Source organism: Rhinolophus ferrumequinum, chromosome 20 (genome assembly GCF_004115265.2).
Source record: "Rhinolophus ferrumequinum isolate MPI-CBG mRhiFer1 chromosome 20, mRhiFer1_v1.p, whole genome shotgun sequence".
In the NCBI taxonomy this organism is placed as follows: domain Eukaryota; kingdom Metazoa; phylum Chordata; class Mammalia; order Chiroptera; family Rhinolophidae; genus Rhinolophus; species Rhinolophus ferrumequinum.
The window spans coordinates 9,575,822-9,588,627 of NC_046303.1; the positions used below are offsets into that span (position 1 = coordinate 9,575,822).

The following is a 12,806-nucleotide window of genomic DNA, read 5'->3' on the forward strand; positions in this document are numbered from 1 at the left end:
AGTTCCCCATATTTTTTAATATTCTGAGATGCATACTGGATGTTCTTTATTACAAAAGATTAAAGCTTTAAAAATATATGTACTAACTCCCTCCTGCAAATACCTTGGAGCAGCTGGTTAAGACGAGATTTCCCATCATCACCATTACCACTATCACCACAAATGATCTTACTCCTAATTTAAAATACATAAATAAAAAAGATCCCCTTAAAATTATAACATAAGCCAAGTTCCTTTTTACATTCTTAAGCACTCTGAAATATCCTTGGTATATGCATTACAACAGTGCTTGCAAAGGCAAGTCTGTGGCTTTGTCTCACTAATCCCTACTCTGCCCTGAATCCTGTTTGGAGGCCACTTCCTCCTGTCCATTCTGCACAACATAATGGACGACCCTCAGATCCGGTTTTCTCACCCCACAGAATACAGAGGCAAGCTGCACTTGTCCCCATCTGCTTCCCATTTGACTTCACAGAAGAACTCAACAATGGATTTAGTGAGAAGCTTCTCTGCCCCAAAGAGAAGAGAATCCATGTCTTCCCAAAGAAGAAGCCAAGTGGAAGAAAACCAGCGTCTCTCCTCACTCTTTAGACCAGTGGTTCTCAATCAGGAGTGACCTTGTTCTCCAGGCGACATGTAGCAATGTCTGCAGACATGTTTAGTTGTCACAACTAAGGAGGTGAGTGCCATTAAACATCCTACGATGCATGGGACAGCCCCCATCTCAAAGAACTGCTCATCCCACAATGTCAGTAGTGCCAAGGCCCAGAAACCTGCCGTGGATACATGAGCTTTTCCCTTGGTTCCACGTCAGGAGGAAGAGGAAGACAGGCTATAAAGAGTCAGGGCTGCTCTTGGTGAGTCCCAGCCACAATTAACGAGAAGGAAAGCCCTTGGAACACTCAGGGCAGTACTTACAACACAGGAACACTTAGTACATTTGTTTCCTTCTGGCTGAAAGTCCTCGCCTTCTTGGTACTGCACACCCTCAAACACACAGCCTGGAAAGCAAAGAAGAGTTTAGAATCAGGGCAGCACCTTCGTTCAGTTGTACACGATTCTTCTATTCACTGCTCATTCATCACCCACCTCCACCTCCACCTCCACCTAGCAATGTCCTCTGTAACCAGAGGACAAGATTACTTTGTAGTAAAAAAAAAAAAAAAAAAAAGTACAAAAGAGTGACATGGGCCCAGAAACCCGAAGACGCTACAAAACACATGAGAGGTTGGAAGCGGGGTCAGACTGAGGAGGAGCAGACAATACACAGTGGTGAGCCCTGCACAGTCTGAGGAACGTATGTGACCACCCTGCCCACAGCCTGGGGAACCAAATCCCAGAGGAACCGGAGGAGGCAAACACAAGAAGGTCCAGTGAGCGAAGTTCATGATGAGCTAAAGAGCAAAATGACATGAAGGGCTGTCACCTGGGGGATACCGCGAATTGCCCTGCCTCTGCCAGGCTCTCTGCACCCCTGATCTCACTCCATCTTCACAGTGAACTTATAAAGTACGGACTCTTGTCACTGTCCCCATAAATGAGGAAGATGTGTCTCAGAGAAAGGAAGTAGCTCATCCAGCGGGCAGGTGGCACAGCTGGGATTCAAACTCAGCTCTGTCCCATTGGCCACACCATGCAGAGGGTCAAGCACCAAGGCAGGAAGAGGAAAAGGCAGGTCACAAGGTGCCACACAGGTTTTCAGCCCCACTATGTGCTGTTAAAGGGGCTATGGCCCCCACCAACATTGGCTAAAAATAGGACCAAAAGCCCAGGGGGTCTCCTACTCAGAAAGGTGCTCAGGACACTGCTATAATCCTAACAGATGTCCCAAATGACCCACAGCACAGGCTGACCAGGAATCTCATGTCACACAGGCTATGGGAAGGTTTTCAGCTAATGGCAAAGCCTCTTATCTCAGGTCCGTCCTCACGAGGTGCTTTGCCAGAATCGCTGAGGTCACTTTCCACATAGTAGACAGTGCTGGAAGCAGCACTACCAGTGGCCAAAACTCAGCAAAGGGGGCTCTTGCGAAAGACTGACTCATGCCCCAGGGAGCAAGAGTTCAAGGCCTGCCAACTGAAGTCATCCACAGAACCCACCAAACTCTTGAAGCAGCTGGTTCCTGACAAAGAGAAACAAGTATTAACCATAACCACCTGATCTGGCTGCTGGGCCTGTTTATTTTAAAGCTAGTTACAGGGCCCTTTGTTCAACTGGAAGACCTGGAGACAAATGCTACTGAGTCTGAAGCTGAGGGAAAATGTGTTTATAAAGTCTTTGTAATACCCACGCCAGTAATCCAAACCTCCTCACTGTTCCCACTGATGCGGGAAGACCTCCTGAAACATGGGTCCCTCGCAGTGGCTGTATGTCAGCATAGTTAATGACAGCTGCCCGTCATCTCTTTCCAAAGGACACTGCCAACAAAGGGTCTCCAAAGAGATGTTTGCACCAGGGGTTCTGTCATACAGATTGCCAGATGACAAGCCACAGCAATCTACCCTGGATAACTTAAATAGGTAATTTTAAATGAAAATTCAATGCAAACTGTTCCCGTCACAAGTCACCATCCTTGAGCAAAGAGTGAGAAGAGAGGAAGGAGCAGACAACCAAGAATGCCCTGAAATCTGTCTCAGGGAGAAGCTGACCACTGTATGTGTTTGTCATTCTGTGGGATAGCATCCCATGATCAAATGACAGATGCCACTTCTTCTCAATTACCAAGGAGTATACCCCAAGGCTTCCCTTGACTGTCCCTATTCAGACTTGGTTGAGTCCTCCCTCCCAAGACAAAAGATAAAGCATTCTGATTTGCATCCCACAGGTGGGCCTTTGAAATTAAGGAGAGGGAGCAAAGTTGATTCTTGACCCCATAACTGAGGGCACATAGCTTGCCCAGGTGTCAGGAGCCTAGCGTGGCACTGGCACACTAACTTTTAAAGATTTGCCTCCCGGAGCATCTGGAACCAAGCAGAACAATGATCACGGTGTACGGGGTGGTGGGAGGTAGTACAATATGGTGGCCAAGAAAGAGAAGAAGCCACATCGCAACCCCACCTTTGGCCAACACTCCGGGGACTCGGGCAGGTACTTATTCTCACTGGGTCTAGGACCTTCCTCTGTGAATTGCAGACAGTGCCTCATCCCTCACTGAATGGTCGTGAGCACGTAACACTGCAGTATGTGCAATCACGGAGTTCAGCCTTTCCTTCCTGGGAACTCAACCAGAAAACAAAGTGGAAGAAGCGATTGCTCAAATATGATCATTTCAACTGCTGAAATAAATTCACTCTGCTGTTTGTATATCCACAGTTTCAAAGAGAGCCTAAAAAGATGACTATCTCCTGAGTGAGAAGGAATGTTATGCCTGCTGAGTTGATTCTGTATCAATAAAGCAACAGTCTACTCAGCACAACTGGATTCATATTTAAGAGCTATGAACATTTTTAAATGTATGCAGCATAAAAAATTAGCTGTGCCATCAATCTCAAGTGTGGCTGTATACAGGAATTATCTGAGAGGCCTGGGTCCCACCCTCAAAGATTCTGATGGAATTGGTCTGTGATATATGCAACCTCGGCATCAAGATTTATTTTTGAAAGCTTCCCGGTGGTTTTAATGTGCAGCCTAGAGAACTACTGTTCTAACTTAATAAAGATCTTTTAGGCATTTAAGAGTACGGTTACGTGATACAAAGCATATTTAATGCATTCAGAAGAAAAAAGTACTCAAACAACCTCTGTTCGATAGATACAAAATAATTGGATCATGGAAAGAATTATTTTACTTTCCACCAGTTTGGGGCTCATCCAATCATACTTCACAGAAATCCCACAGTGAAAAGGAAGTTTGGCTCAATAACGACTGTCCAGGGAACTCAGGCAGATCGGAAGTGGAAAGCGACTGTCCTTCAAAAATGAGAAAAGACTAGACCCAGGGGGACTCAGGTTGAGGCGCATTTCAGACTGGAGGGGAATGGCTGGCGCCTGCAAAGGGAGCAGGCGCTCAGATTTGCAGAGTGTCCCACCATGTTGCCTTAGCCATGTCCCAGGAAGGTTTGCAGAACAGAAGGCCCTTTGGAGATTAACCTCAAAAGCAAAGAGTAGTTGTGAGTTTCCCCTCCAGTGAGGAAAAAAGCACTCAGAGTAAAACCCAAAACGCAGAACATCTGTCTAAGAGTATAGGCCAGGGGCTTAAGGGATCAGAAAAAATCTCTCACCTCAAAATCCCTGGGCTCATACCGAAGGGCAAGAAAAGATGCAGGAGGCCTTCGTAATCCTGTTCAGAAAAGGAAGAGGGAACACTCCAGCCACTGGAAAGCCAAGAGCCCTTTGCCGTCAGCGAGGCAGTAATGGGGCCCTCTAAAAGGACAGTGGGTCCAACTCGTTGCACCACACTGAAGATTGAGACCAACAAAACCCTAGGCTAAATTCACTTAGGGACACAGCTCTCTGCTTTCAGAAAACATCTGGTCACCTCATCACCGAGGCAAGCTCTGGCCAAGATATTGCAATTTGAAGCAGTAAAAAGACATTTCTGGTAGCAAAGGAAAGCCACAGCCTTCCCTTCCAAAATAAGCATTACCTGTAGCCCTGTGGAGTGGAAAGCAGGCCTCCTGAGCCTGGGGCATCCAAATGCCAAGACCTACAGCACATTGCATTCATCCTGGGCTCACCAGAGAGTCCAACCGGACATTTCTATGCAAAGAAATTTGCTCTCTAAACCCATTAGGTACACAGACGTAAAGTGAGAAAAATTCCAGTCAGGAAAGGGGGAAATCACGCATTCTTGAGAGAACTCAGAGGTTTCCACAGTATTGTGCTGTTCCCAGGAGCCTTGAAGCCTTCCCCTCCCTGAGAATGTTACCTGGACACGTGGGGCAGCACGTTCCCAGGTGCTTGGAAGGATTTTTACAATGAATGACACATCGCACCTCAGACTCTGTGACAACACCTTCCTGAAAAACAGAACACCACAAACAAAGTCAGTCCAGAATTCCCACTGAGCAGTTATTTGCTTTCGGAAAGTAACCGAGGTAATAGGAGAAGAGTCCGGACACAAAACGTGCAAAGTGAGGGTAAGTGTCAGGTCCAGAGGTACGTGGCACAGATGAGGTCAGATCTCCTCAGCTTGTCCCATTGAGGCTTTCGAACTCAGGGTGCAAATCCTTTTACCTGTTGTTCTTTCCCCTGTCCTTGGTCTTTCTCTTTGACCCTAATTTATTTATTTATTTGTTTGTTTCACTGTGAAAAACAGTATTTTATTTATACTCATGTATGAAAACCAGGTCTGTACTATGTTTACATATATACCAATATTGGAAGCAGAATTCGATGATGAATCGCATCAAAATTTTATAAAGAACATACATGAAAACATGAAAACATACATGAAAACATGAAAACACTGATTGGTTACAGAAAGCAGAGTGGCGGAGAAAACCATTAGCGATTATTTTCATTTCCGTTAAAGAGCAGCACCCTCTGAGAAGAAGCAAATCAATTAGTGATATCCATCTATAATGCAAAATCATATACATAGGAAAGTGAGTGATTGTGCTGATTTTATTAGCTTTATTAAGCCATTTTATCTTCCTCACACTCGATGCAAGAAATAAAACAATATGAAAAAGAGTATGTCCTCATTATTATTCACAATAAAAAGGGTCTGCTTTGTTCTGGGCGTATGGTGCAATCGGGACACGCCATGGCGCCAGTGGTTCAAAACACCATTTTGATTCTGACCCACCGAAAAGAATCTCATGAAGATTTGGTGACTGGACTAACTCCATGGGAGCTGTGAACCATTTCTATGGTATCCCTATATCTCAGTAAATAAGAAAAGACCCTGTACAAGAAAAGATAACAATAAATCGATCCATAAATTGTATCTATAGGCTATTTAGTGTAAGGGGGGAGGGGCCCTTCATTGAATACAAGCGTGCAAGAATTTTTGTGGTCTAAAGATTGCTGAATTGATATTGTGTCTGTTATAACGAAGAGTAGGTAAACATCAAACCACTGTCAGATTAAGAAACTTCCACAACTTGTCTCCATTCTTCAAGTAAGGGAGCAAATTCCTTTTCTGGGCTGACAATGAGTCCTATACTGGCACTGCTGCTGGCTATGAGACTCACCACCAAAGGTAAATAATTGAATTGAACAGCCTGATGATCCTTTTATTTTTTGAAAGTCTAAGTTTGCTTCATTGGTCTGTTGCAGGAGCAAAAGTAAGTAAGAAATCAGGTCTCAGCGCATGCTCTGGAGCATTGTCATTGGTCACTTTAATAACAGGCCTTCTGTCTCTATCTGACATGACAATAGCATAGAGCCCTTCAACACTTGGTAAATTTTTATACAGGAATCGCTTTAGGTCATCCGCCACGATGAGCCCTTTCTCCCACGGATCCAGCACCTCTGCCCAGATTCTGGGCTGCCTGGTTCTCTGGACAGCAGGGCTCTGGGCTACCTCCTGTACTTCAGGGACAGCTTCAAAGACAGGTTCCTCTGAAAGCTGCCATCACATGCTTTGTGACCTCCTCTGTGCTTCAGGAAGCACTTCCTATGCTCCAAAACCTGGTGACACAGGAATTTTCTCATTCTTTCTTTTAAATCTAGTATTTAAAATCTTCTTGCTGTCGGTCAGTAGCTGACAGAGTCTCACAGTTCATTCACAGTTGTTTTAAGTTATCAACATTTACTGCATTTTCTATAATTGCTATTAAACTTTAATCCATTTCTTATGAGGCTAAGAGTACAAGCGTAATATCCCAGACTGGCACCTGGAGACCTAAATCCTTAGCACCCTTCTAGAAATATCTACACCAGCTCTGAAATCTTAGAAATGTCACTCCACCTCACATAGAACCTGGCTCTTCAGCATCAACTGAAGAGATTAGATGGAACTATCATAAAGTTCATATTATATACTCGTGTATCAAAATAGAGACTTTAGGTCTTAATGAAATCAAATGACTCATTTGCAAAGTGATCTTGGAATTCTAATATTGTAATGTTAACTGAACCATTTTGAAATTAATTTTCAGAGCTTGCTTTTGAAGAATTTTCACCATATTCTCTATTCATTTTATAAATGGATTTGTGTATCTGTTTATTTGTTTGTTTAGTCTTGTTTTGGGGAGGTAGCACAGGCTAAAGAAAAAGTAACATTTGACAACTAGATATTTTTCTTCATCGAATCTGCTACTGTATTATCTCAATCCAACAAAGAAGGTTATATCCTAAATGTCTTTTATCTGTCAGGCCTGAGGCTTCCACTACCAGTGGAATTTATTGTGGTCTATATCACAGTGGGAAAGAAAAAACAACTGCCAAAATATTATAATATACAACATCAGAAAAGGATCTGCGCTTTAGTTAGCTTTAGTTACATAACTGAAGCAATGCAAAAACTATGGCTCAAGATCAATTTCCCTTTATTATCTGCAATCCAGATGGAGGATTCAGGTTAGTTCCCAGCATGAATTTCCTGTCTGTAATCTTCAGATGGTTCTTTTCCAATAAACAACTAAAAGTGGAAAATAAAGGTAAATTTTTCATCATCAGAACTCCTTTGGTAGGAGGATATAAGAAATGAGCTAAAATTCAACTCAGTTGGAAATAAGCCAGATCATTAGACTAGATGTTACGTCTGGTACCGAGTTGGACCCAGTACGTGCAGGCTCTCTCAGAAGTGTTTTTAATGAGAGCCTCCTCTTGCTTACAACCACCCTCTGAGATGCTGTGCTCATTTTATGGGGGGTGAAAATGAGGTCCAGAAAGGTTAAATGACAAGTTCTATGAGCCTTAGAGCCCATATTTTACTTACTACACTGTACTCTATCCTCTATTACTGAGTCTGCGCCCTGTGAAGTCAAGAGCTTGGAGAGAGAGGTGGTAACTGTGTCATTCTGCACAGGACCCTCTTAAATGAAGACTTCCCTGACAGGTGCCAGTAAACAGTCATTTCCTGCATTCACAGATAAGGTCTCCTTCCTTAAAGAAGGAAGAAAGTTAGCAGGAGTGGGAAGGTGCCAGCTGAGTAAAGGATACGATTTTTATAACTGCCTTAACAGAGATAGTTACCTTTGCTTTTATGGTTATTGAGTGAAATGATATTTTTAAATTAGCTAGCAGAGCTTAGGCAAAGTTTTTTAAAAGGAGGAAAATTAAAAGGCCAAGTTGATCTTTAGTAGGTAACATCACCTTTCTGTGCTCCATTCTGCTGCTCAACACTTCCTGACTCCCAGGGCTGTTGGTCTTTAAGATCGCTTCCAACAATAATTTGATATCCCTGCATCATTCTCTCTGGGCCCTGCTGAGTAGCTAGTGACTCACAGTAGGAATTTCAGTGTCAACAAATGATAACGCCTTAATGCATTATTCAGTCAACAAAATATTCCCTTCCAGGTAATAGTTTTCATTTAATTTAAACAAAGTCTTCATCCAAAGGTAGGAAAATTCACCACTGGTCCATGCAACCTGAGAATTTTCAAGACCTCTGACTGTTGTGTAAACATGTAATGATATGCTTGCTCTCAAGGGCATGCAGTTGCCTTCTATAAAAGATATTGTAACCATGGCTTTCAGAGGGCCCCTGTCAAAGAGTGGAAATTTCATTGGTCAAGAAGCAGGGTGGAAGTGGGTGCTGCAAATCTTAGGAGGAATGTGGGCTTTTGATGTTGTTAAAACTCATCCCTCTCATCTCTTTGTTCCATGAAGCTGATTGAATCTACAACCTAGAGTAAAAATTCAACAAATATGTATTGATTCAATTAATCTATTGTTTATATCTGTTCTATCTTCCTCGGACAGTGAAACAGGGCTAGGGGCACAATGATTTAACAGCATCTTCTCTATAGAGAAGAATTTTTTAATGATGTCAACATTAGATGAGCATTTCTTTAGATATCAAAAAAGGAGTTTGAAAATTTAGATTCTTCATTTCCCCTTTAGTTTATCTTGTTGTGTTTAAGACCTGTTTCAATTAGAGACACATAGCATCAGCGCTCTGTTCAGAGTTCAGCAAACACCAGCCGCAGTGGGCTCCTTCGGAGGGGTATTGGCAGCTCTTACATTTGTCAGGTTGCAGTCACTGAGGTTGCAGTGTACTAATTGCTTTGACTGAATATAGTGTGCAGACTGGCTCCAATTCAAAATATTCCTAAATCAAAGAAGGAAAACATATATCTTCTAACAATAATACCTCTTTCTGCTAACAGGAATTTGTGTTCTGCTTAAAGTTGACTCACAGGAAGACATGAATTTTCCCCAAGGACGTATGCATCTTCTAGAAGTTTTTCCAGGCACGATTAACAATGGTGAACATTTCCACTGTGTGTTTCTGGAAGCAAGTCCTAAACAATATCCATCCTGTACCTGTCTTATTACAGTGAATGTCAAGATGAATACGTACAAAAATACAGGTGGTTTTTCATTTGTGTTCTTTTTATTTCTTTCTTTTATTTCTTTTTATTTTCCTTCCATTTTTTTTTTTTTTTTTTTGTATTGTTCTGTGTTGTCTGAAAGGAACTTGTAAGGAGGACTTTACAGAATCCTTTTCACTGGAGAGTGAAAGAGTTGAATTTTACCTGGCACTGGCGCAGGACGCAGGGTTCCGTAGGACTCTGCCATTTGAAGGAGCTGTTATAGGTATTTCCTTCATAGGTACAACCTAGACAGGAAACACAGAAGGAAGAAGACAGGCCAAGAATGAATGTGGGTTTCCGTTATCTTTGTTGCAAAAGAAGTTATATCTTCTAAATCAGGACTAGTGACCACAGGAACCATCAAACTCCTTGGCTATTTTCCCCAAAATACAGCTTTTAAAATATCCACTTGGCTTTCGCTTACATCTATTCGTTGACTACTGAGAAGATTAACCACATTGACTATATTTTCAAATGAAAAACCATGTATCGATGTGCTCTCTTGCCTTTGTGACTTTATTTATGCCTAGTAAAGTATAAGGAGGACCGGGGCTAAAAACACAACAGTGAAAGGGGATTTTACATAAGACTAAATGATCTCAAAATTGCTGAAGGTCAAGAGGGAAGTTTAAAACTGGCAGGAACTAAAAGCAGAAAATAAAAAAATAGGAAATGATTCTGAAATCCTACGCCCATCTAAGAATCTTGACAAGCCACTGTCTTCACCGGATGAAACCTTCTAGATCTTTCCTTGCTGCACTAGGAGCTATGATTTTATATTTCACTTTGATTTAACTTTTGGCTTGTGAAGTAGATTAAGGAAATCTGAAACAATCAATATATGGATTATCACATGTTTATTCACTCACTAGCCAAAACAGAAGTCATAATCATTCATTTGTGAAACCAGAAGTCAAAGGCCAGAGATTCTCAAAAGAGGCAGCAAGCCAGTTAGCTTAAGACCCTCTAGAAAGAGCCAAAAGAAAAACGGCACAAAGATCACATCCTCGATCTTGAGTTACTTTGTCCAAATAACACCCTCCATCTTGTGTGTTACACTTTTGGGGAAGACGAACCCGGTTATGCCTCTCGTCCCTAATATTAGATTATTAGGAGCCTACAGGCAAGGAGATTTAAAAATCATAGTCCGATTGCTTAGCCTAAAGAGTACAGAAGCAGGAACACACTCACGGGACAATGGAGACATAAAAGGGCCTGCCTCTCTGGACCAATGACTGACTACTTCTGGCAAGCCAATCAACCTCAATTCACATCGGGTCTTTTTTTTTTTTTCCTCTGTCCAAGATACACAGAGGAGACTCATCTGCTTCCCTGAATTATTTTACATACTGCTGTGGTAATAACAAAAAACAAAAACAAAAAAAAAAAAAGGAAAATAAAAACCTCTTAATACATACAAACAAAATAATAGAATAACAAAGGACTTAAGAAAATTTCAATAGACATTTTCATAAACTTGGAACCGTGATCTGTATTCCCAGAGAATTATGAATGATTGAAAAGAGTTCAGTAATACTCTCCTCTCTAGTTCCTACAAATCAAATTACTAAAGTACACAGTTGATTGGAAACATATTAGGGAAATGCTTTCACTATATATTTTTTAATTTCCTTCGCATGAAGTGTTACAGTGATAAAATGTTCAACCACAGGAACCCCTAGCACACTACAGATACTTACGCCAAACCAAGAATGAATACAGTAAATTTTCAACAATGAAAACCAATATAAAACAATTTGGGCTAACATAAATCTTACCGAACAAACGCACTTACAATAGATGTGCCATGTGCATGTCTGATCCACTAACACAGACTCACTCGGATAATAAATGACTTGTTCCGAGAGATGGAGGCGGGGAAATCAGAGGGCCAAATCCAATTCATGTTAAGTCCAAGTAAATATGAAACGCCTGCCAAGTCTGCCAGTGGAGTTTCCAAATATGTTATATATTTTCATCCTCTGGATTAAAAAAAAAAACCTGAAAGAAAGGGTGATTTTATGCTGCTAAAACAGGGCAGGCAAAGCTCTTGCCTTTTTACTGTGGAGGAAGAAGTGCACTGCAAACCCGTATAGTAGCCCAAGAAGGAACTGCCGGCCAAGAGACTGCTCCTAACAACGCCAGACCATGTGCGTGGGCCTCCCAGGGGTACGACAGCCCTCTCTGAATCACTCCGCTCAATATGGGATAAAAGGTACTCCAGCAAGTGCTCCTCAGTGCAGGGAACCCAGCAACGTTTTCTGCTTCAAATAACTGTGAGTTGGAAGTCTGGCTCTTCCACCCTATTGCAATATGTAAAGGCCAAGGTCAAATGGTAAAGTGCCTCATGGCTTAACTACCCTTGTTTACATGTCCTCTATCACTCCTAAAGCCACATAACAGATTTTCCCAAATGTTGGATGAGTTTGAATGACAGAACAGACTCAAAAACATCTATAATAATCTCTTCAGTGAGTGTAATCCATACCTTTCCCTTTTTCGCCTACCCTCACCAGCATCGGCTAGTAATGGCGATTCCGCTATACCAAGCATGACACTAGTAGGGTTCATATGTAAAGGGATTCTAGCGAACAAAGTAATTAAGGAAAGGACATGTGCACTGCTCTTTGGATTCATGTCTAAGATAAACATATCATCTCAATGCAAGACACTACCATGAGTTATGTGAAGACGCATATAAATACAATCAAAAAGAACCTCATATTTAGTCCATAATCACTTCTTATTTTCTGTAAGGCAAATTTCTTCGTAACAAATTCTATTGGCCACCAACTTTATGCTGCTCATATGGCAGACAGGCAATATCTTGCCCTTCTTTTCATTTAAACCTCAGAGGAAGAAAACTCTACATATCTCTTACCGGCCAGGGTAGGGAGAGAGGTAAAGAAATTTTTCCATTATACATCGAGACAGTGCTTCTCAAACTACCTCTGGTGAAAGATCAGTTTGTTTTACTTTTTTCTTCCCATCTGACATGGACTGATACTTTCATAGAATATAATAAAAGTGAATTACTAGAAAAATTAAATTTAAAAGACTAGGACCAAATATAAGCCCAACATTCTATTATTATATGTAACAGGCACAGAATTACTCGGTTGAATTATAAGAAACATTTGTCATTGTTCACTCTCCTCTTCTGTCCTTATTTTACTGTAGACCAGCATCATAGTCTGTGGCTCACTGGTGACCTGCAAAGCACATTTTAGGTCGCCCCTTAGAGGTTGCGTCGTGGAGTCAGGACCAACCCAAAGAAATAATCGAAATATTTCAATCTTAGATGTTTAGAACTTGAAGCAAACATACAGATAATATAGATCATCTCCTTCATTGTACAGAGGAGAACACGTGCACAGAA

General features: G+C 41.7%; 1 protein-coding gene and 1 pseudogene across 2 annotated transcripts in view; both read right to left on the reverse strand.

Annotated features, from left to right (window-relative positions):
• BMPER (BMP binding endothelial regulator) overlaps window positions 1–12,806 on the reverse strand; it is a 220,702-nt gene that overhangs the window by 159,365 nt on the left and 48,531 nt on the right. For both annotated transcript variants that reach the window (XM_033087954.1, XM_033087955.1), the window contains exons 4-6: window positions 9,590–9,672; window positions 4,867–4,957; window positions 919–1,001 (exon numbers count right to left, since the gene is read on the reverse strand). In XM_033087954.1, coding sequence (XP_032943845.1) covers window positions 919–1,001; window positions 4,867–4,957; window positions 9,590–9,672 — 257 coding nt within the window. The remainder of the gene's footprint in view (window positions 1–918; window positions 1,002–4,866; window positions 4,958–9,589; window positions 9,673–12,806) is intronic.
• Window positions 6,029–8,301, reverse strand: LOC117012056 (ragulator complex protein LAMTOR3-like; annotated as a pseudogene).